The following is a 25267-nucleotide window of genomic DNA, read 5'->3' as shown; positions in this document are numbered from 1 at the left end:
TTCATTCTTCCCCTTGTTTGAGAGGGGTAGTTCATGACCACGATAGATATGAAAGATGCTCCCTTCTCATAACAATCCTCAAGGAACACTTCCAGTTCCTAAAGTTTGCATTCCTGGATCAGATTTTCCAGTTTATTGCTCTTCCGTTTGGTCTAGCTAAAGAAATTTTTCGAAGAGTGGACCATTCGGACTATCTCCTCTTTCTTCTTCAATCCCATGGATGGCAGATAATTTAGATAGAGTTCTCTTGTATCAAGTACTAGGGTAGATTTCTCGGGTACTAAAATAGTCTCCATAGACATGAGAATATTTCTAACAGACCAGAGACATTGCAAGCTAGCTTTAACGTGTCTTGCCCTCCAGATCTCCTAAAGGCCATCTGTGGCTTGGTGTATGGAGGCAATTGATCTCATGATGTCCAGCTTGGACATCATTTCCTTTGCCAGGTTTCACCTCAGACTGTTGCAACTGCGCATGCTGAACTAGTGGAATGGAATTCATTCGGATCTGTCTCAACAGATTTCTCTGCACAACCAATCAAGAGAATCCCTCTCTTGGTGGTTTTGTCCGGATCACTTGTCTTGAGGGACGTCCGTCTCAAGACCATCCTGGGTGATTGTGACTACAGTTGCGAGTCTGTCACTATGGGGAGCCATTTGGGGTGCCAGGAAGTCACAGGGCATCTGGTCTCAGGGGGTAAAGCTCCTTATCTCATTTTGGATCTTCGGGCAATATACAGTGCTCTGAAGGCTTGGCCTCTGCTGGGTTCATCCCAATTAATCAGATTCTAATCAAACAATATGTCCTCGGTGGCTTACATCAACCAGGGGGGAATGAGAAGCTCCCTAATTTTGAGGGAAGTATCTCAGATTCTGGTGTGGGGGAGACCCACATTTGTTCGCTGACAGCGATCCACATTCTGGGTGTGGACAACTGGAAAGCGGATTTCCTCAGCAGACAATCCTTTCATCCGGGAGAATGGTCTCTCCATTCCGAGTGTTTGCAGAGATTTGCAAGAGGAAGATATTATAACGTCTCAATAACAAGCTACCCAGATAGGGGTTGAGGTACAGGGATCCTCAGGAGAAGCTAACAGATGCATTAGCGGTGCCTTGAAGGTTCAATCCAATTTATCCTTTCCGACCATTACCATTACTTCCTAGTGTAGTGGCTTGAGTCAAGCAGGTGTCAGTGATACTGACTGCTCTGTCTTGGCCGCGAAGGATATAATTTGCGGAACTAGTTGGGATGTCATCATCTCCTCTGTGGAAGTTAACTTGTCATAGGGATCTGCTGACCAAGGTCTCTTTGTTCATCAATGCCTAGATTCTCTGAGGCTGACTGCTTGGAGATTGAACGCTTAGTCCTAGCCAAGAGAGGGTTTTCTGATAGTTATTTTTACTCTCATTCAAGTTCATAAGCTGGTTGCTCGTCGCATCTATCATAAGGTGTGGTTTTCTTCCTAAGGTTGTGTCAATTCGCAACATCAATCAAGAGATTGTGGTTTCTTTCTTATGTCCTAATCGTTCTTCGTCGAAGGAACATTTACAACATATTTCTGGATGTGGTTTGTGCCTTGAAGTTCTATTTTCGGGTCACAAAGGAATTTAGACAAACCTCTTTCTCTGTTTGTTCTCTTTTCCGGGAAGCGTAGGAGTCAGAGAGCCTCTTTTTTTCCCCTTATCTTTTTGTCTGAGGAGTGTCATCCTTTTAGCATAGAAATGGCGGGACATAAGCCTCCTCTGAGGATTATGACTCATTCTACGAGAGCAGTGGTTTCCTCTTGGGCCTTCAAAGGTGGCTATATGGTTCTCCTTACATACTTTTTCCAAAATTTTACAAATTTGATGTTTTTTCTTCTGCTGAAGCAGCCTTCGGGAGAAAGGTTTTGCTGCCTGTGGAGCCCTCAGATTAGGGTCTGCCTCTCTTTTTTTTCCCTCCCGTTAGCATTCTTTGTACTCTAGAGCTTGGGTATATGTTTCCCACAAGTAAGGAATGCAGCTGTGGACTCTTCCCATATTAAGATGGAAAACATAAATTATGCTTACCTGATAATTTCATCTCCATCTGTATGGGAAGAGTCCACAGCTCCCGCCAGTGTTCTCCAATGGGCGGCCCTAAATTTGATTTTTTTTCTTCTGGCACCTTTTTCACCCTGATATTTCTCCTACTGTTCCTTGTTCCCTCTGCAGAATGACTGGGTTTATGAGGAAGTGGGGGAGGTATTTAAGCCTTTGGCTGGGGTGTCTTTGCCTCCTCCTGGTGGCCAGGTTCAGTATTTCCCACAAATAAGGAATGCAGCTGTGGACTCTTCCCATGCAGATGGAAATTAAATTATCAGGTAAGCATAATTTATGTTTTTTGTGCTTACTGTTAAATCCCTTTCTTCACATCCTGAGTGAGAGAACATGAACACCCACTATTCCAAGTTTACTGCTGTTATCCATTTGATCTGACTGTTTTTCTGTTCCTCTTCTGTTCCACATTCCTTTGTTAAAGGGACATGAAACACAAGTGTTTTCTATCTTGATTCAGAAAGAGCATGCATTTGTAACAACTTTCAAATGTATTTTAAAATATCAATTTTGCTTCATTTTCTTGATATCCTTTCTTGAAATAGCAGCAATGCACTACTGAAAACAAACTGAACACATCAATAAGCCAATCACAAGAGGCATATATATTCAGCCACCAATCAGCAGCTAGCTCCCAGGTCCTGAGCCTACCTTGATGTGCTTTTCAACAAAGGATACCAAGAGAATGAAGCAAATTAGATAGAAATAGTATATTGGAAAGTTGTTTAAAATTGTATCCTCTATCTGAACCATGAAAAAATATGGGGTTTTATGTCCCTTTAACTTTGCTAAAAAAATGTCTTACTGTTATTACCCAATTACCTGGAATAATCTACTGCTACTTGTACTGTGATTGATAACACAGAAAAATTATTTAATGGTGAGTAAAAAATCTCTGTTTTCAAATTATTTGTTTTACCATAAGCATTCTTACTCCAGTAATAACTATATTGTGACCATATGGACAACTTTCCTAATTTGGAAAGAAGAAAAAGGTTTAGTTTAAAAACTCGAAGCTCAATATTTTTTCTTATTAAAGTAACTAAACTGCAAATGACAGACTATTTAAATTCACTCACAGCAAAACCAGGAAATTTGATTAGATCATTATTTTAGTTATTATTCACATGGATAATTTAACTGCTTCCAGTTGTAGGACACAATGTTGTATTCAGTTGTTCATGCTGTGCTCACAGGACACCCTGTGTCATCTTCTGCAAACAGTTCCGTTTTCCTTTTCTCAATGGGATAGATGGGGACAGGGAATCAATGCTTATCCCTAGTACCTTGTGGGTGTGGATATTGTGACACCATCACATGGTGCTTGATGATATTACACACAGCGAGGAAGTGCACTGAGCATACACCTATGTTTTACTTTAAAAATTAAATTTTGTCTTTTTGATCATTTTGCACCATCTTGAATTTTATCCACAAATCATAAAGATTTTAAATGTGTAACTATACAATAATATATATATTTAAGCCTACACCAAATTCTAATTTTAGAGAGGGGAATTTATTGTACATATCCCTGACCAAAGTTGCTTAGTAGTGCCAAAAACAGCAAACATTGACACCAGGAAATCATCCTATAAACATCTTGTTACTTATTTTACATACATTCTAAGTATTTTATATGTTATTTAGCAAAAACAAAACAAAATGTGGCCACTGATTATTGCCAGGTAATTGTTGTTACTATTATCAATAATATTATTGCTTTAAGGAAACTAAACACTAAGCTATAATCTATTTTGCCATGCAGCCTCTGATCTTCAGTCCTCCTATACATTAAGAAACTCAGTTTCATGTTCACAATTCCTCTTCCAGTAGAGACTAGTAAACTCACAGAAGGTCAGATTACAAGTGGAGTGCTATTTAACTCTCCTGCTTGAGCGTTAAAGTGATGGTAAATCCTAGCGTTTGTGAAATGCTAGGATTTACCATTGGAACGAATAAAGGAGACTTTTAGTCATGAAGTATAAAATACTTCATGCTGAAAGTTCCTTTATTTGTTTGAAACATTCGCCGCACTGAGCGCCCCAGGCAGCCCTCGGCAGAATGCTATTTTGCTTTGTGGTGACGTTTCCACCTCTTAGCCAATAGCCATGCGGGCTATCCGGCTTGGTGCCAGCTGGGCCGCACAGATATTTGCTAAGAGGTGGAAATTTTACCTCACAGCAAAATAGCTTTCTGCCGTGGGCTGCTCAGTGCAGCAATCACTTCAAACAAATAAAGGAACTTTCAGCATGAAGTATTTTATACTTCATGACTGAAAGTCCCCTTTATTTGTTCCAACGGTAAATCCTAGCTTTTCACAAACACTAGGATTTACCATAACTTTATCTGTGCTAGAAGTAAACTTTTTTCACACGTCGGGTTGCACTCGTATTATGAGTTGAAAGTAAACTGTCTTTGCTTGTGCACTAAACCGATGCACGTAAAAAACTAACACCCTACTCGCGTGCAAACCTGATCCCATATTATGAATATTTCACATGCTAATGTTCTTCGCATAGAAGAATATGTTCCATTTATTCATAAATAAATATTTCTATATATATCGGATTTTTTTTGCACAAATATATTTTTTAATAATTTTTATTAGATGGTATTATTAAAAGTGTAATTGTACTTTGTAATGCATTTTTGATATGTTTTGTGAGACTTTTTTGTTTCGCGAAACAGTTAACTAAAGCTTTGAGGTCACGCTAACCCAACGCATGTTTACTTTAAATTTGTAATATGAGCAAAAAAACTATGCGCGCAAACAGCCGTGATAACCCCTTTTTGCTTGTGCACAACTGTTAGCGCGCCACTTGTAATCTAACCCAGAAAGTTTTAAACAACTGCCCCTTCCAAATTCAGCCATGCATGTAAGAAAAAATTTATAATTTAAAAAAAAAAATGATTTGCCACAGGAGGGACCAAATTGTGCCCCATTGGTTTTGGGTTGAATTGACCCCTAAATCTACTCTTGCGACAACTAAAGTTTAGAACCCACTTGGGTCAGCAAAAAATTTTTTTAAATGAAATACTGATTTAATCACTTTTGTTCATTAATACATTGCCCTTTAGTTTCCTTTTAGAATTATATCTTTGCATATAATATTTTACTGTATATGCAAATGAAGATGTCATGTATGTTTTTTTTTTAAAAAAGACCTGGTCATATTATTTTGGCAGTTTACAGAATTATTAGCTTTTTCTTTTTGAATCTAAACAAAATTATATTTATTTATTTTGCTTTTCCTGTAGCTTTATAATATTTTAGAACACAACAATCATTCACATTGTGTTTAGTTGCCATTCCTTTAACTATAAAATTCAGCAGTAAAGTCCAACTTATATATAGCAAAATATAGTCTGCCAAAATATTCTGCAAAACACAATGTTTACCCTCTCACTATAGATGTTTGATGAACCTACAGTATTGTACATTTGCCCGCTTTCTATAGATGTTTGATTAACCTGCCTTATTGTACATTTGCCCGCTTTCTATAGATGTTTGATTAACCTGCCTTATTGTACATTTGCCCGCTTTCTATAGATGTTTGATGAACCTACCGTATTGTACATTTGCCAGCTCACTATAGATGTTTGATTAACCTACCGTATTTTACATGTGCCCGCTCTCTATAGATGTTTGTGTAACCTATCGTATTGTACATTTGCCCGCTCTCTATAGATGTTTGATGAACCTACCGTATTGTACATTTGCCAGCTCACTATAGATGTTTGATTAACCTACCGTATTTTACATGTGCCCGCTCTCTATAGATGTTTGATTAACCTACACTATTGTTAATTTGCCCACTTTCTATAGATGTTTGTGTAACCTATCGTATTGTACATTTGCCTACTCTCTATAGATGTTTGATTAACCTACCCTATTGTAGATTTGACTTCTCTCTATAGATGTTTGATTAACCTGCCTTATTGTACATTTGCCCGCTCTCTATAGATGTTTGATGAACCTACCGTATTGTACATTTGCCAGCTCACTATAGATGTTTGATGAACCTACAGTATTGTACATTTGGCCGCTTTCTATAGATGTTTGATGAACCTACCGTATTGTACATTTGCCAGCTCACTATAGATGTTTGATTAACCTACCGTATTTTACATGTGCCCGCTCTCTATAGATGTTTGATTAACCTACCCTATTGTTAATTTGCCCACTTTCTATAGATGTTTGAGTAACCTATCGTATTGTACATTTGCCTGCTCTTTATAGATGTTTGATTAACCTGCCTTATTGTACATTTGCCCGCTCTCTATAGATGTTTGATGAACCTACCATATTGTACATTTACCCATTCTCTATAGATGTTTGATTTCCCTACTGTATTTTACATCTGCCTGCTCTCTATAGATTTTTGATTTACCTACTGTATTGTACTTTTGCCCGCTCACTATAGATGTTTGATTAACTCGCCATACATCATTTTGAAATTGTACAATGACCTAGAATGTTTATAGATTATCCACCAATTGCATACATATTTTAAGCACTGTTAATATTATTTCTATCAAAAATACAAAATGTGAGAAAGATGGAAGAAGGTTGCTGGTCATCTGTAATTGTAGAGAAATGCAAATGAGAATATATTGGTTTAAAATGTTTTCTTGAAAGAGTAAAAAAAAATATATAATTGTAATAGTTTATCTTTTATTTGTATTTTTTTTTTTTTTTTTACCAAACTGTTCTGAAGAATTAAATATGCTTTGATTTCCTACTATTTATGAGTTAAAAGTGTGTATATGTATTGGTTTTCCTATTACATTTACAATATATACTTTGTCCTCATTATTCTCTTAATTGTAATTCTCATAAAAGTGTAAATACCCTACATAGAAATTATCTTCAGTTATGTTTTGGTGTTCTATTTTTTCCACCTTTCTATGGAAACAAAATGTTAACATAGTGATGGGCTTCACAAACTACTTATCTTAACAAAACAAATATTAAGGATATACCCCCTTTAGAATAGGTGCCCTACTCCAGGGCTGAACAAACCCAGGAGCCACTGCCTCCTAAAATTGTACCTGGCTCCTAATTGTTTGGGTTATTCTCTATATATCTATATACAAATAAAACTGTATGGCTTCTAAATATTATTCATGGCTTGAGACACTAGTATAGTTCATGGTGTATTTTGTGCCAAACTATGGAAAACCAATTTATTAAAATTAATTGAAAGTTATAGAGTTACACATTATTGTTCATGACTTGAGTAACTATTCTTATTATGTAGAAGAAAAATAAGCCTATCTCTACCCTCTTGGTTTTAAAAGTCCATCAGAAACGTAAGTAAATAACCACATTTTGTTTGGGTTAGTTAAACTTTAGTACACCGTTGTCTCAGTAACTTACCCAATGCTTACTTATTTTTTTATCATATATGAAATTTGGTTTTACTAAAGAAAAAATTCCAATAACTTTCAATGTCTAATTATAAATCCATAATCCAGCATTTCCAAACTAATTCAGTCTGTCTTTCAGAAGTATTGATTAATTTGGGAAACACCATTCTAATGTTTTCAAACTATCCAAAAATATAACATGCAAAAAGTTTGTGTTCTTTGTGCGTTTATTTGTACTAATATTTAATATTATACAGAATAATTTGACCATCTAATTGGCAACTATAATAATTAATTTTGTGACTAATATATACTTTCTTTTAAACACATTATAACTTTTTTTTTTTTTTTCTCTTTTATTCCCTCCTGTGCCTCGGGATCTGCTTTGGATTTTGTCAACTTCAATGAAGATTGTTGTGTTCATTGTATCTTAGCTTGTTTGTTCTGTGAGTTCCTCACGCTCTGTAACATAGTACTGGGACAAGCATCTTGTGGTATCTGCAGTTCTGAGGCTTGCTGCTGTTGCTGCGGAGAGGAGATGGCAGATGACTGTAATTGTCCTTGTGATATGGACTGTGGGATAATGGACGCATGTTGTGAATCTTCAGACTGCTTGGAAATCTGCATGGAATGCTGTGGAATATGTTTCCCTTCATGAAATATACAGAACATTCCTTTCTTTTGCAACTGGAGTATTTCAAATTTCTACGGAGGAAAATAAAAAAGACTTGGTCAGATATGTAAAACACATCCTGTTTACCCTGCTACCTATTTTTGTATTTTCTATTCTCCCTAGAGCTTCATCATCGTTAACTAGACACAAACCTGGAAGAATTCTAAAATCCATCAAACTGTAATTACAAGCTGCAAGCAATAATTTTGTGTTAAAGTATACACATGCTTATATTTAAAAATAGATTAATCTTCTGATAACAACTAGGATATAAATAATACTGCAAAATGTTGTTTAATGGTATAACATGATATACTTATGAAAGCAGCCTTGTGAACAAATAGTATGATACAATTTTATCAAGTAAAATAAATTGTGTAGTAATATTTTCTATATACAGAATGGACTTTTGTTCCATTAAATGTTGTTTTTATTTGTCTCCTACGGAGCTAATATTATTCTTATATTTTATATAACAGATGCAAAGACTAATTACATCCCTTAAAGGGGCATTGAAGTCAATACTAAACTTTCATTATTCATACAGGGTTAAAGCATAGACAAGAATGCTCCTGAGTCTACCTAGGTTTAAAATGCAACTAAGTATATCGAGTGAAATATGTAAATGTTATAAAACAAGTAAACTGGAATCCTATACTCCTATGTGAATTATGAAAGTTTAATGTTGATGTCTATGTCCCTTTAAAGTGAATGTAAAGTTTGCGGAATGAGTGCCCGGTTTTTAAAAATCTATTAAAAACAGGGGCACTTTCATTCATCAAACTTTACATTTCACTGGTTTTGTTAAAATACTTACCTTTTCTTCTTGAAAGCCGCTCCAGTGCTTCTCCAGCCTAAAGCAACACCGTGATTGGAGGAAGGCTGGTATTGTCATTTCTGACGTAGGAAGGGGGCTTGCGACGGGCGGGGGAAGCGTTGGAGTGGCTTTAACAAAGAAAAGGTAAGTATTTTAACAAAACCAGTGAAATGTAAAGTTTGATGAATGAAAGTGCCCCTTTTTCTAATAGGATTATTAAAAACCGGGCACTGGTTCATCAAAATTTACATTCCCTTGAATAGAACCTAAGTTATATTTTAAAAGCACAACCATTCATTTAAAATGCAATTAGAAAGTCCTTTTACATTGTATCTGACCTGGAAAATGCTTCTACGCTACTACTGGTAAAATTATAACTTTTATTGTGTACAGACAGCTGATAGCTATAGGTTGTCTGAATGCAAATTGTCTCCTATGCAAGCTCCAGCAACAGATGCATGCAGTCTGCATCCAGGGCGCCAGCAAGTGGTATCCACATTAGGGGATAGGAAGGTTGTTTACAGATTATGCTGCATAATCAGCAATCAAATTATTTCTGTAGTTCTTAACTTGAACGGAAAATAAAGTACTGCACACCCCCAGAATTTGTCCTTAAAGGGACATGAAACCCAAAATGTATCTTTTATGATTCAGATAAATGATACATTTGTAACCCTTTTGCTGCTTTTTTTTCCACCCCAGTGCTATGCTGAACCCTATTGTAGGTCAAATTTATTTGAGTGACCCACAAAAATTATATATTGTTTTTTTTCAGCAAGCCCAGCATTTTCACAATATGCCTGGTTATGCCATTATTATATTTTTTAATTCATGGCATGTGAGATAAAAGCGGCAAAAACTGTAAAAATATGTATTATTTTTGCATAAATATTATTAAATAATACTGAAAATGGCCCAGTGATCACTGCTGTTACTGTGATCACATTACTAAATTGTCATCAAGGGTATTTTGAACTTTTGGGGTTATAAAATAGATTAGAGGCCCCATTGTGCAATACCACAGTAATCACCTTTCTATACAGACAAAATGCATAAAACATTTTTTAACAAAGGGACTTGCCTACTAGAAAATAAACTTAATTAGGGGTCTCTAGACTGTGACATACCATATGACTCTCTTTCAAATTACTGGTCTTGGATGTTTGTAGCTGCTAAGAGAGATGAGATTGAGGGGTTTGAATAACCTCCCCCCAATCCAGCTCCATTGCAGCTGCTTGGATCAGCCCCTTTGTGACGTCACCACATGCATAGGTGGTGACGTCACCGACATTTCCATGAAGCCTAGGAGTGCCTCCAACTAGGCCGCCAATGATCCCCAGCTTGTAGTGCGGGGAATCGCCGAAAACAGCATTTTAATGGTGATCCCCTGCATGGCGAAAAAGGGCTTGGCATGTACCTGCAGGCTGCGATGTGCATAACGAGCTATAGCTTGTCATGTGCATCGAAGAGGTTAAATACTTTTCAATTTACTTCTTTTATTTAATATTCTTCATTCTCTTGGTGTCCTTTGTTGAAGGAGCAGTAGTGCCCTACTGGGAGCTAGCTGAAAGCGAATAACGAGGCATATATGTGCAGACATCACTCAGCATCTTCTGAGCCTACCTAGGTATACTTTTCAACAAAAGGATACAAAGAGAATGAAACAAATTAGATAAAATAAATACATTGGAAAGTTATTTGAAATTGCATACTAAATCTGAATCATTAACGAAATAATGTGTGTTTCCTATCACTTTAACCTTTTTTCTACATAGGATTTCTTTTTTGTTTAAAATTATATTGTGGTAACCGCTAAATGCAATTAATTTTCTAAATTTGTAACTATTTAGAGGCTATCTAAAATCGTTCTAGTGTTTTAGGCATACTGACCCATTTGAAACCCGAATCCTGTTCCTGGTTGCCGTTTTGTAACATATTTTTGCTTCTGTACATCTATATCTATTAAATATGTTAATAAGTGTGAAAACATATCTTTGAAAGTACAGGTACTACAAAGGTATTAACATTTGACTTCACAATATTCATTTTTCTGTTTAAATACAGCAAAGCTTTTTATTAAAGCACACAATTTTCTCTGTCTAAATATGCAAGCAGTCTATTTAAAAAAAAATATATACATAGCCAATGTTTACACAATGGGTACTTTAAATGGCAGATATTATATGAAATGTCCACGAAAAGCTATCGTGTTTTAAAATGATGTTTTAACCCTTTGGCTGCCTAAGTGAACTACAGTAAGGGTTGACATTTTCATTAGGCTAATTAAGCAACTGCCTAAATTTACTGTTATTTATAGGAGCTGTTATAAGTGATACAACTCTACAATCTGCAACACAGTCTGTTACAGACAATCAAAAATTTCACTTGGTGTTTTACAGTATTGTTTAGTAGCAATACACCACCGGCTGTATATGGGAAGGAGATGATTGCAGTCTATTGAAAAATTTCAGCCAATGGGAAACAGATATAGACGTCTGGCACTTGCTACAACACATGACTTATATTAGCCAATATTAATTTTTGGTAGTCAAAGGGTTAAACGAGTTACTTTTCTTTCCTCTCAAGATATGTGTTAATACTGTACCGTTATTTACTGTGTAGTAATTTCAGTCTAGTGCTCAGTATGGCAAAAGCTAATTTGTTAATAAACAATACTGATAGTGCAATCTATTTTTTTCAATTTAACAATATTATGCATCTGTAAGAAACATAATTTTTCTATTTATATTTTCTGGGTAAGGTTCCTCAAATAAAGTATATTAACACTTTATTTCACAGGAGTGTGCATAACTAAAATGAGTGAATGTGAAGTTCTACCTTAAATGTGGGCCAATATCTCTTGGAATTCAGAGAGCTTACTGTTGTTTTAGTCTGTTTTTTGATTAATTCATGTAATATCAAAACATACACTATTAACTGAGGTCATAAATTTAGATTTTCTAAATTCTTGTTAACTGGATACATGCTAAACAAATATTATTTTAAAATAAAGGATTTTATTTTACATTTTGAAATGACTGGTGTCCGTATTTTATTTTTTTCTTAAGGCAGTTTTGCCTGCCGAGGCCTTGCAAACAGACATTGCTTTGTGCGCGAGTTCCACCCTTAAGTGAATATCCTGACTGTATACAGCTGTGGTGACTCACTCAAATGCACATAGACCCAGGGTCTTGGAAAAAAACAGACTCAAAGTTTTTATAATAGGCACATTCTATTAGAAGTAAATAAAACTTAAATGGCAAATGAAATACTTCATCTGAAGAGCAAAGCTGTCTGCACTCATTCTATAAAAGCATAAAAAAGGTCAGAGTTTCTTTCTCTAAGCACCTTAGAGACAATAAAGTCTGAAAATTAGCTTCTATAAAGATTATTTTATGACACTCCCACTTAATAGAATATCATTTGTTTTCAAATACGTTTAAAATAAAAATAACTTGTCAGCAACTTATCTGCTTCTGAAGCTTTCATTGAAGTCTGAACTGCCCATAGCAATTTATTATATGTTAGATTTAGAGATGGGTGAATATACTTTAGTGAATCTCATACAAAATATTTTTGCCTTGTTTGTTTGTTCTAAGCAAATAATATTTGAGCATGCAGCTTTCTTTTTGTAAACAAAGTTATTTTTCCTTTTATCAAATGTAGTATTTGATTTTTCAATGTAATATGAATATCAGTTGTGTTAAATGTATATGACTATAAGAGCTAACTGAATATTAAATGTAACATTCTAATTTCTCTTGTTAAGTGTATCCAGTCCACGGATCATCCATTACTTGTGGGATATTCTCCTTCCCAACAGGAAGTTGCAAGAGGATCACCCACAGCAGAGCTGCTATATAGCTCCTCCCCTAACTGCCATACCCAGTCATTCTCTTGCAAGTCTCAACAAAGATGGACGTAGTAAGAGGAGAGTGGTGTATTATAGTTAGTTTCTTAACTTCAATCAAAAGTTTATTTTTAAATGGTACCGGAGTGTACTGTTTTATCAAAGGCAGCATTAGAAGAAGAATCTGCCTGTGATTTCTATGATCTTAGCAGAAGTAACTAAGATCCATTGCCGTTCTCACATATTCTGAGGAGTGAGGTAACTTCAGAGAGGGAATGGCGTGCAGGTTTTCCTGCAATAAGGTATGTGCAGTAAACATATTTCTAGGGATGGAACTTGCTAGAAAATGCTGCTGATACCGGATTAATGTAAGTTAAGCCTAAATGCAGTGATTTAATAGCGACTGGTATCAGGCTTATTAACAGAGATACATACTCTTATAAAAGTGTAATATAAAACGTTTGCTGGCATGTTTAATCGTTTTTATATATGCTTTGGTGATAAAACTTATTGGGGCCTAGTTTTTTCCACATGGCTGGCTTTATTTTTGCCTAGAAACAGAGACTTTCCACTGTTATAGTATAAAAGTTACAGTTGGTGCAGTTAAAATTACAAACTGTGATATTCAGCTTCCCTCAGCAGTCCCCTGCATGCTATAGGACATCTCTGATGGGCTCAAAAGGCTTCAAAAGTAGGAGCTGTGGCAGTTGTTATGACTGTTTAAAAAACATATTTTTCATTTTGTTAATCTGTTTTTTTGTATTAAGGGGTTAATCATCCATTTGCAAGTGGGTGCAATGCTCTGCTAACTTGTTACATACACTGTAAAAACTTCGTTAGTGTAACTGCCTTTTTTCACTGTTATTTCAAATTTTGCCAAAATTTGTTTCTCTTAAAGGCACAGTAACATTTTTTATATTGCTTGTTAACTTTGTTTAAAGTGTTTTCCAAGCTTGCTAGTCTCATTGCTAGTCTGTACAAACATGTCTGACACAGAGGAAACTACTTGTTCATTATGTTTAAAAGCCATGGTGGAGCCCCATAGGAGAATGTGTACTAAATGTATTGATTTCACCTTAAACAGTAAAGATCAGTCTTTATCTATAAAAGAATTGTCACCAGAGGGGTCTGTCGAGGGGGAAGTTATGCCGACTAACTCTCCCCACGTCTCGGACCCTTCGCCTCCCGCTCGAGGGACGCACGCTAATATGGCGCCAAGTACATCAGGGATGCCCATAGCGATTACTTTGCAGGACATGGCTGCAATCATGAATAATACCCTGTCACAGGTATTAGCCAGATTGCCTGAATTGAGAGGCAAGCGCAATAGCTCTGGGGTTAGACAAGATACAGAGCGCGTAGATGCTGTAAGAGCCATGTCTGATACTGCGTCACAATATGCAGAACCTGAGGACGGAGAGCTTCAGTCTGTGGGTGACGTCTCTGAATCGGGGAGACCTGATTCAGAGATTTCTAATTTTAAATTTAAGCTTGAGAACCTCCGTGTGTTACTTGGGGAGGTATTAGCTGCTCTGAATGACTGTGACACAATTGCAGTGCAAAGAAATTGTGTAGGCTGGATAAATACTATGCAGTGCCGGTGAGTACTGATGTTTTTCCTATACCTAAAAGGCTTACAGAAATTATTAGTAAGGAGTGGGATAGACCCGGTGTGCCCTTTTTCCCACCTCCTATATTTAGAAAAATGTTTCCAATAGATGCCACTACACGGGACTTATGGCAGACAGTCCCTAAGGTGGAGGGAGCAGTTTCTACTTTAGCAAAGCGTACCACTATCCCGGTTGAGGACAGTTGTGCTTTTTCAGATCCAATGGATAAAAAATTAGAGGGTTACCTTAAGAAAATGTTTATTAAACAAGGTTTTTATTTTACAGCCCCTTGCATGCATTGCGCCTGTCACTGCTGCGGCAGCGTTCTGGTTTGAGGCCCTGGAAGAGGCCATCCATACAGCTCCATTGACTGAAATTATTGACAAGCTTATAACACTTAAGCTAGCTAACTCATTTGTTTCTAATGCCATTGTTCATTTGACTAAACTAACGGCTAAGAATTCCGGATTCGCCATCCAGGCACGTAGGGCGCTATGGCTTAATTCCTGGTCAGCTGATGTGACTTCAAAGTCTAAATTACTTAACATTCCTTTCAAGGGGCAGACCTTATTCGGGCCTGGTTTGAAAGAAATTATTGATGACATTACTGGAGGTAAGGGTCATACCCTTCCTCAGGACAGGGCCAAATCAAGGGCCAAACAGTCTAATTTTCGTGCCTTTCGAAATTTCAAGGCAGGTGCAGGATCAGCTCCCTCTACTTCAAAACAAGAGGGAACTTTTCCTCAATCTAAGCAGGCCTGGAAACCTACCCAGTCCTGGAACAAGGGCAAGCAGGCCGAAAGCCTGCTGCTGCCTCCAAGACAGCATGAAGGAGCGGCCCCCTATCCAACAACGGATCTAGTAGGGGGCAGACTCTCTCTCTTCGCCCAGGCGTGGGCAAGAGATGTTCAGGATCCCTGGGCGTTGGAGATCATATATCAGGGATATCTTCTGGACTTCAAAGCTTCTCCCCCACAAGGGAGATTTCACCTTTCAAGATTATCTGCAAACCAGATAAAGAAAGAGGCATTCCTAAGCTGCTTGCAAGACCTCCTTGTAATGGGAGTGATCCATCCAGTTCCGCGGACGGAACAAGGACAGGGGTTTTATTCAAATCTGTTTGTGGTTCCCAAAAAAGAGGGAACCTTCAGACCAATTTTGGATTTAAAGATCCTAAACAAATTCCTCAGAGTTCCATCATTCAAGATGGAAACTATTCGAACCATTTTACCCATGATCCAAGAGGGTCAGTACATGACCAGAGTGGACTTAAAGGATGCCTACCTTCACATTCCGATCCACAAGAATCATCATCGGTTCCTGAGGTTTGCCTTTCTAGACAGGCATTACCAGTTTGTAGCTCTTCCATTTGGGTTGGCTACAGCCCCAAGAATTTTTACAAAGGTTCTGGGCTCACTTCTGGCGGTTCTAAGACCACGAGGCATAGCGGTGGCTCCTTACCTAGATGACATCCTGATACAGGCGTCAAGCTTTCAAATTGCCAAGTCTCATACAGAGATAGTTCTGGCATTTCTGAGGTCGCATGGGTGGAAAGTGAACGAAGAAAAGAGTTCTCTATCTCCTCTCACAAGGGTTTCCTTCCTAGGGACTCTGATAGATTCTATAGAAATGAAAATTTACCTGACGGAGTCCAGGTTATCAAAACTTCTAAATGCTTGCCGTGTTCTTCACTCCATTCCGTGCCCCACGGTGGCTCAGTGCATGGAAGTAATCGGCTTAATGGTAGCGGCGATGGACATAGTGCCATTTGCGCGCCTGCATCTCAGACCTCTGCAATTATGCATGCTCAGTCAGTGGAATGGGGATTACACAGATTTGTCCCCTCTACTAAATCTGGATCAGGAAACCAGAGATACTCTTCTCTGGTGGTTATCTCGGGTCCATCTGTCCAAAGGTATGACCTTTCGCAGGCCAGATTGGACCATTGTAACAACAGACGCCAGCCTTCTAGGTTGGGGTGCAGTCTGGAACTCCCTGAAGGCTCAGGGTTCATGGACTCAGGAGGAGAAACTCCTCCCAATAAATATTCTGGAGTTAAGAGCAATATTCAATGCTCTTCTAGCTTGGCCTCAGTTAGCAACACTGAGGTTCATCAAGTTTCAGTCGGACAACATCACGACTGTGGCTTACATCATCCATCAAGGGGGGACCAGGAGTTCCCTAGCGATGTCAGAAGTCTCCAAGATAATTCGCTGGGCAGAGACTCACTCTCACTCCACCTATCAGCGATTCATATCCCAGGGGTAGAGAACTGGGAGGCGGATTTTCTAAGTCGTCAGACTTTTCATCCGGGGGAGTGGGAACTCCATCCGGAGGTGTTTGCTCAATTGGTTCTCCGCAAACCAGAACTGGATCTCATGGCGTCTCGCCAGAACGCCAAGCTTCCTTGTTACGGATCCAGGTCCAGGGACCCAGAAGCGGCACTGATAGATGCTCTAGCAGCGCCTTGGTTCTTCAACCTGGCCTATGTGTTTCCACCGTTTCCTCTGCTCCCTCGTCTGATTGCCAAAATCAAACAGGAGAGAGCATCTGTGATATTGATAGCGCCTGCGTGGCCACGCAGGACCTGGTATGCAGACCTAGTGGACATGTCATCCTTTCCACCATGGACTCTGCCTCTGAGACAAGACCTTCTAATACAAGGTCCTTTCAATCATCTACTTTCTCTGAGACTGACTGCATGGATATTGAACGCTTGATCCTATCAAAGCGTGGCTTCTCCGAGTCAGTAATTGATACCTTAATACAGGCACGAAAGCCTGTCACCAGCAAAATGTACCACAAGATTTGGCGTAAATATCTTCATTGGTGTGAATCCAAGAATTACTCATGGAGTAGGGTTAGGATTCCTAGGATATTGTCCTTCCTCCATGAGGGTTTGGACAAAGGACTATCAGCTAGTTCTTTAAAGGGACAGATTTCTGCTCTGTCTATTCTTTTACACAAGCGTCTGGCAGAAGTTCCAGACGTTCAGGCATTTTGTCATGCTTTAGTTAGAATTAAGCCTGTGTTTAAACCTGTTGCTCCCCCATGGAGATTAAACTTGGTTCTTAAAGTTCTTCAAGGGGTTCCGTTTGAACCCCTTCATTCTATTGATATCAAACTTCTATCATGGAAAGTTCTTTTTCTTATGGCTATTTCCTCGGCTCGAAGAGTCTCTGAGCTATCTGCCTTACATTGTGATTCTCCTTATCTGATCTTTCATTCAGATAAAGTAGTTCTGCGTACAAAACCTGGGTTTTTACCTAAAGTGGTTTCAATCAAGAGATTGTTGTTCCATCATTATGCCCTAATCCTTCTTCAAAGTCTTTTGCATAATCTAGACGTAGTCCGTGCATTGAAGTTTTACTTGCAGGCTACTAAAGATTTTCGCCAAACATCTCACCTGTTTGTTATTTACTCTGGACAGAGGAGAGGTCAAAAGGCCTCGGCAGCCTCTCTTTCTTTTTGGCTTTGGAGTATAATCCATTTAGCATATGAGACTGCTGGACAGCAGCCCCCTGAAAGAATTACAGCTCATTCTACTTGAGCTGTGGCTTCCACCTGGGCCTTTAAAAATGAGGCCTCTGTTGAACAGATTTGCAAGGCTGCGACTTGGTCTTCGCTTCATACCTTTTCAAAATTTTACAAATTTGATACTTTTGCTTCTTCGGAGGCTGTTTTTGCGAGAAAGGTTCTACAGGCAGTGGTTCCTTCCGTTTAAGTTCCTGCCTTGTCCCTCCCATCATCCGTGTACTTAAGCTTTGGTATTGGTATCCCACAAGTAATGGATGATCCGTGGACTGGATACACTTAACAAGAGAAAACATAATTTATGCTTACCTGATAAATTTATTTCTCTTGTAGTGTATCCAGTCCACGGCCCGCCCTGTCCTTTTAAGGCAGGTCTAAATTTTAATTAAACTTCAGTCACCACTGCACCCTATGGTTTCTCCTTTCTCGGCTTGTTTCGGTCGAATGACTGGATATGGCAGTTAGGGGAGGAGCTATATAGCAGCTCTTCTGTGGGTGATCCTCTTGCAACTTCCTGTTGGGAAGGAGAATATCCCACAAGTAATGGATGATCCGTGGACTGGATACACTACAAGAGAAATAAATTTATCAGGTAAGCATAAATTATGTTTTTTAATTATAAACATTTGAATATTGTTTTTTCATATATTTTATTGTAACTATGGGACCCAATATTAAAATATAATATTCAAATGTTATTATTTTCCAATATTCAAATGTTACTTTTGAAATTCCATTGTTTTTCACTCTATAGTAATATTTGAATGGTAGAAAAATTATTATAGTGAACATAATTTGAATATGATAAACCCTTAAATTCACTCACCCCTAATCAGTCTGTACTGTGTCAAGTTGCAGTTATTTGGCCTTAAATCTGCATAAAAAATCAGGAAGTAGGACATAAATGTGAGATATTTTTTAGTTATTTTTTTACTTTTATGGAAAAACTAAATAAAAGTAGATACATAGGGGTAGATTTATCATACCCCGGGCGGACATGATTCGCTATAGCAAATCATGTCCGCCCTGGATTGCTATTTTCCGACAGCATATGCTGTCGGCATTTAACATTGCACAAGCAGTTCTGGTGAACTTTTTGTGCAATGCCGCCCACTGCAGATTCGCGGCCAATCGACCGCTAGCAGGGGGTGTCAATCAACCCGATTGTATGAGATCGGGAAGATTGCTGTCTGCCGTCTCAGAGCTGGCGGACGAGTTAAAGAGCAGCGGTCTTTAGACTCCCACTTCCCATGATCCTCGGTCATTTTCTATTCTCTCATTGATGAGTAGTGAGTTGAAAGTGAAGTGCAGATGTGTGGCTATTACTTTCTAATAACCCATAATTATTTTGCGTTTGATGGGATCTTCTACTTACAGAGATGCAGAACCGCCATAGGTGCAAAATGTGCACCCTCTTATGCTGATTTCTTTTTTTTAGTTGGTGGGAAAGAAGTAGCATCTTTGGAATGGAGAATCCCTTTAGATCTAACATCTATTTTTACAAAAGATTTATAGATGATCTTCTGTTAATTTGGAAATGGACCATTGAACAAGAAGTTTAATTTGTGGAGTGGTTTAATACTAACAAGATTGGACTAAGATATTTTCCTATGATTATCACAAAGAGACAGTTAACTTTTTGGATGTTACTCTGTTAGGAAATTCAAGTGTTAACATTGTCTCTAAAGTATATTGTAAGCTAATCTTGGGTAACACACTATTACATGCTAATGGTTGCCATTCTAAACATTTCCCTTATGCTCTTGCTAATGGAAAGTTGATTAGGATTTACTGCAGTTGTTCAGATTATAGAGATTTTGGTAGAGAAGCTATTTCACTTGAATTTAGATTTAAACATAGATAATATTTTAAACAAGATATAGAAAGGGCAAAAAGTTAGAAGAAGTGAGAAATTTGTGAGATCATCAAGAGGTATTTCCCAGTAAAAACTGATAGAAGTGGTTAACAGTGGTTTATACACATTGTAAAACTATTGCCAATTTGGTGTCTCCATCACATTCGAATTCCACAATATCAAATAGTTCATGGTTGCACCATAAATGTATGCACAAATGTGGTCACACCAAATGCAAACCCTGTGATTATTCTTTAATAACCAAATAGTTTACCTCTTATGCCACAAATCAGACATTTAACATTGACAGTTGTCTGAACTGGACCTCTTCATTTGTGATTTATCTGATCAGTTGTGACTTGTGTAAAATCCAATATATAGAACTCACAACTAGAGACAATTCATGAATAAGGGAACATTTCTCAACAACAGGTGCTGGTAAAATATCCACCCCTCTTGTGCAACATTTTGCAACACGCCACAATAAGCAATTTAATTATTTTAGATGGTGTGCAGTCAAAAAAGTTAATGTGCCTAGAATTGGGGCGGGGGGTAGACTGGTATAAACTATTGTGCAAAAGAGATATGTACTCGATATTTAAATAAAAAACTAGAGTCCCTTATAGATTAAATTCAGATTATGATTCGATCGATTATTGGGAGTAAGTTATTTACATAAATAAGGTATGTTGAGTGTATATATATGTGCAGGTATTAATGTACTCTTATTTTATGGAAGTACCTTTATTATTATTACTTTCACTATTATTAGTTATAACTTACAAGTATTGACATGTTGCAGACAGTCATATTGCTTTAAGACCGGAGGGAGGTGTGTGTTTGTTTTTAAAAATGTTTAACGAATAGGATAATAGTATACAATATTTCTATGTGCATGGTGCAGTGGATCTTTAAGCTATGACTATGGCTTACTGCCAAAACGCGTAAGCCATTTTCCACCTCACCACCTCTTCCCAGCAAGTGAGCTTTCCTTTTTAACTTTTTAATGGAAACAATAAAATGGCTTTTGATTTTACTTTGGATTGAGAACTCCTTCTTGTTAATTTAATGTTACTTTAGATGCCTGGCTTAAAGCCTTAATTCACTTTGATATTTATGCCGCTTCTGAGGCTGATTTTGGCAGGAAAGTTCTGAAGGATTTAGTGCCTGATCAGTAATGTACCTGCCTTCATTGTTTGTGCCCCCCCCCCAATTTCATGGTGATCTTGTGGGCTTCCCTACTTGTATATAGATTCCCACATGTGATGACTTGTGGACTCTCACCTTCTGATAAAAAAAAATGCTTACCTGATTAATTTCTTTCATAATGGTTAGAGTCCACAAGCCCTACCCTTTCTTTTTGTTCAGGTGGTGGCAGTAATTGTTTTGTACTTCTTTTGCCCCGCTTTATGTTTCCTGCTTTTCTGTTTTCCTCATCTACTTGTCTATATGGAGGATTTTGGAAGATGGGATTTAAAGCTTCCACTTAGGGGTCAGGAGGAGAATTCCAACATGTGATGACATCATGAAAGAAATGTTACTTTCTTCTAATAGATACGACGAGTCCACGGATTCATCCTTACTTGTGGGATATTATCCTCCTGCTAACAGGAAGTGGCAAAGAGCACCACAGCAGAGCTGTATATATAGCTCATTCCTTCTCTCCAACCCCAGTCATTCTCTTTGCCTATACTAGCAATCGGAAGAGGTAAAGTGAAAGAGGAATTGTTGTTCCTTCCCTGTGTCCTAATCCTTTGTCTAAGAAGGAACGTCTGTTACATAATTTGGACGTGGTTCGGGCCTTGAAGTTTTACTTACAAGCGACCAAGGATTTCCATCAAACATCTTCTCTATTCATTGTTTATTCTGGAAAGCATAGGGGTCAAAAAGCTACGGCTACCTCTCTTTCTTTTTGGCTGAAAAGCATCATCCGTTTGGCATACGAGACTGCTGGACAGCAGCCTCCTGAAAAAATTACGGCTCATTCTACTAGAGCGGTGGCTTCCACATGGGCTTTTAAAAATGATGCTTCTGTTAAACAGATTTGTAAGGCTGCAACTTGGTCCTCCCTTCATACCTTTTCCAAATTTGATACTTTTGCTTCTTCGGAGGCTATTTTTTAGAGAAAAGTTCTTCAAGCAGCGGTGCCTTCTGTTTAGATATCCGGCTTGTCCCTCCCGTTCATCCGTGTCCTGTTGCTTTGGTATGGAATCCGTGGACTAGTCATATCTAGTAGAAGAATAGGAAATTTATGCTTACCTGATAAATTGATTTATTCTATGATACGACGAGTCCACTGCCCTCCCTGTCTTTTTAGACAGATTATATTTTGGTTTCAAAAACTTTAGTCACCTCTGCACCTTTTAGCTTTTCTTTTCTCTTCCTATACCTTCGGTCGAATGACTGGGGGTGGAGAGAAGGGAGGAGCTATATATACAGCTGTGCTGTGGTGCTCTTTGCCACTTCCTGTTAGCAGGAGCTTAATATCCCACAAGTAAGGATGAATCTGTGGACTCGTCGTATCGTAGAAGAAATCAATTTATCAGGTAAGCATAAATTTCCTTTCTTTAAATAAGTAATACCAGCATATTTAAGACTGACCAATGATTACAATGGAAAGCACAAATTTATTATTTTATTATTTTTATTATACTTTATTTATGAAGTGCCAACATATTCAATAGCGCTGTATATCAGTACAATTTATTTAAATAAAACAATGGTATTGAACTTGGATACAATTCATTTAAACCAAACAATGATATCAAACTTGTAAGAGACAAGACAAAATTTTACAAACACATACAGGAGGAATTGAGGGTCCTATTCCCGTGGGAACTTACAATCTGGAAGTGTAATAATGTTAACAGAGTATTACTACTATTTAATAACCATTTTTTTTAAATGTAATTAAAATAAAAATACCAAATTAAAACAATTATAATTAAAGGAATGTTTTCTTCATAAATGGAAAGAGTTCACAGTTGCATTCATTACTTTTGGGAATTCAGAACCTGGCCACCAGGAGGAGGCAAAGACACCCCAGCCAAAGGCTTAAATACTCCTCCCACTCCCCTTACCCCCCAGTCAATCTTTGCCTTTCATCCTAGGAGGTTGGCAGAGAAGTGTCAAAAGTTTTCAATAGTCTCTTATGGAGGGTAGTACTCTTCGGCATGGGACTGGAGTTTTAAGTAGTCCTGTCAGCCTCTCAGTGAGAGCATAGGTGAAAGTTAGAGTCCAGAGATGCAGGGAGAGTCTTTCTGCAAAAACATCCTGACTCATTGTAACAGCTCCACAAGCAATCAGCGTTGACGAGTTTTGCTGCCTGCTTTTTTCTCTCAAGGCCATGGCAGAAGCGACGCTACTATCTGTCACACATGAAGGGCCTTGTTCCTGTTCCATGGCGTAGATTCCGGTAAGATTGTTTAATTTTACTTTCATCATGGATGTATTGTAATTACAACTGTTTATCCGAAAGGGGCTACAACCTTTCGGGGATAACTTTAACCTAGGGTCTCAGTGAGGCTCCTTTTTGTATCTAGGAATCAAGGGTTAATATCTCCTGAGAGGGGTTATTGATCAGGGGGGTTTATAATCATGTTTGTTATGTGATTCTGTCTGCTACTGTGTAGTGCTGCTTCGGCTCATGGCTATTTTGGAACATAATGGCCTATGTCTAGTGATACGGCCTTTACGGTCGGGAGTGCTTTTGCATGGACTACACAGTTTACCTTGTGACTCCATTTCCACATTCCTGACCATGTGGCGACGGAGATATCCTGGTCTGCTGGCGTCTGCTTCTCTGGAGGTGGTGAGTGCCACAGCCATTGGGGGTGTAAGGTGCCGTTTAGATTTTTCTTATTGGCCCATTTTTTATTCAGTGTCCCAATTATGGAGGATCCTGATTTTTTGGAGACGGATGTCTCTGATTCAGACTTTACTTCTTGCAAAGAATATGAATTGGCACAGGTGATACATGCCCATCAGTTATGTTCCGAATGCTGTTTTAGAGTGCTCTGTTCCTCGGGATCAAGGAATCAGGTGCCCATTGAGCCATCCACCTCTGGGGATTCTATTTCCCTACCAACAACTCTTACTACACATGCAGGTAACCCAAACGCTACTTATCCTTCTACAGAGTGTGGCCTGTTCCCACCGGAGGTTACGGCATGGTTCCACATGGCTATATCTTTGGCGCTGGCGCATCTGCACCTAACTTCCCGGTAGTGTGATTACGATATTGACCATGTTCCATTAACCGGGGTATCGTCAGGCGTGGGATTGCCTGGTCCAGTTCAGCCCTCTGGGGGAGCGACTGCCCCTGAGGCCTCAGGGGGTCAGCCTTCGGGGCCGGTGTTTTCTTTTGTCCCGGCGGAGGTATGTTGCGCCTTTCGTTATAGACTGTCTCGCCTTCGTGTTCTACTAAGGCACGTTTTTGGCGATGCTGGATCCCACTCTTAATGGGTCTTGGGATTCTCAGTCTTAATCTTCGACTGGCTTGCATGCATTGACATAAGAGGATGAAGTAATCTTCTTATAGTCTTTGTTATTGTGTATCCTTTTCCAGTTCTGAGCTTGGAAGTCTTGGTCCCCTGCAGGGCTGTCCATTCTTCCTGGGCGATAACCTACGGGTTGCATTATCTTTTATTTTCATCCAGTGAGAATGATTTTTATTTGGAAAGCTTAGGTTGTGGTGTGATGTTTCCTTCGGGAACTTTCTTCTCTGGAATTGATACTGGCGATTTTGTGGTTGCACTGTTTACAAAAGTCTGTCTAACTGTTCTGTATCCCTCCATCTCGGGGAGACTCTATGTGGCCTTGACAGTGCTGGGGCCCTTGGTTTCAGGCTGGTCCTGACTGGGTACAAATTCTTCTGTCTTTGAGGCCTAGTTCCGACTTGTGGCGCCTTTTTATGTTCAGTTGGTCCTAGTAATCACAATATGATGGACCTAGAGTGTTCCTTCCCGTTGTGGGTTGGAGGCTTGGAGGATTTAGGTCCTTCATACCGCCATTCTTATGGTTTTGCCTTTCATGGTCTCTTTGGAAGTGTCCTTTTAGGACTTGTTCCTTTTAGAGGTTTTCTTCCTTTGGGTCGAGACTTTCTGGATTTTGTCCGTTTTTTCTGGCGGCTTTGGTCGCTTCATTAGGAAGTGAAGGCCACAAGACTCTGTCTTCCTTCTGGAGTTAGTCGTCTCCATATTAGGGGCGATAAGAGGTGTTGTCTCTTTTTCCACTTGACTAGCCTTTCTTCTACTCTCTTTTGGGTGACTCTGTTTTCTTGGGGCCTTTGGGCTCTAGAGAAATTGCGGGACTTTGTCGCAACCTAGCACCTTGTTGGGGGGGTGTTGACCTCCAGCTAAGGGTGTTCTCTTCCCTTTGGGCTGGGACTTACGAGTGAGTTCTGTACCTATTCTCCGGGTTTCCCGGGTATCAGTCCCTGTGAGGTCTGATTGCTTCAGACTGGGTATCTTGTGTACCCT

General features: G+C 38.6%; 1 protein-coding gene across 1 annotated transcript in view; it reads left to right on the top strand.

The window, feature by feature from the left end:
- Positions 1–8543, top strand: part of MDFIC (MyoD family inhibitor domain containing) — a 217580-nt gene extending 209037 nt beyond the window's left edge. The window contains exon 6 of the mRNA XM_053716701.1: positions 7859–8543. Coding sequence (XP_053572676.1) covers positions 7859–8106 — 248 coding nt within the window. The 3' untranslated portion in view covers positions 8107–8543. The remainder of the gene's footprint in view (positions 1–7858) is intronic.
- The last annotated feature ends 16724 nt before the right edge of the window (positions 8544–25267 follow it).

This window comes from Bombina bombina, chromosome 6 (assembly GCF_027579735.1).
Source record: "Bombina bombina isolate aBomBom1 chromosome 6, aBomBom1.pri, whole genome shotgun sequence".
Classification (NCBI taxonomy): domain Eukaryota; kingdom Metazoa; phylum Chordata; class Amphibia; order Anura; family Bombinatoridae; genus Bombina; species Bombina bombina.
This window is presented reverse-complemented; position numbering and strand designations above follow the sequence as displayed.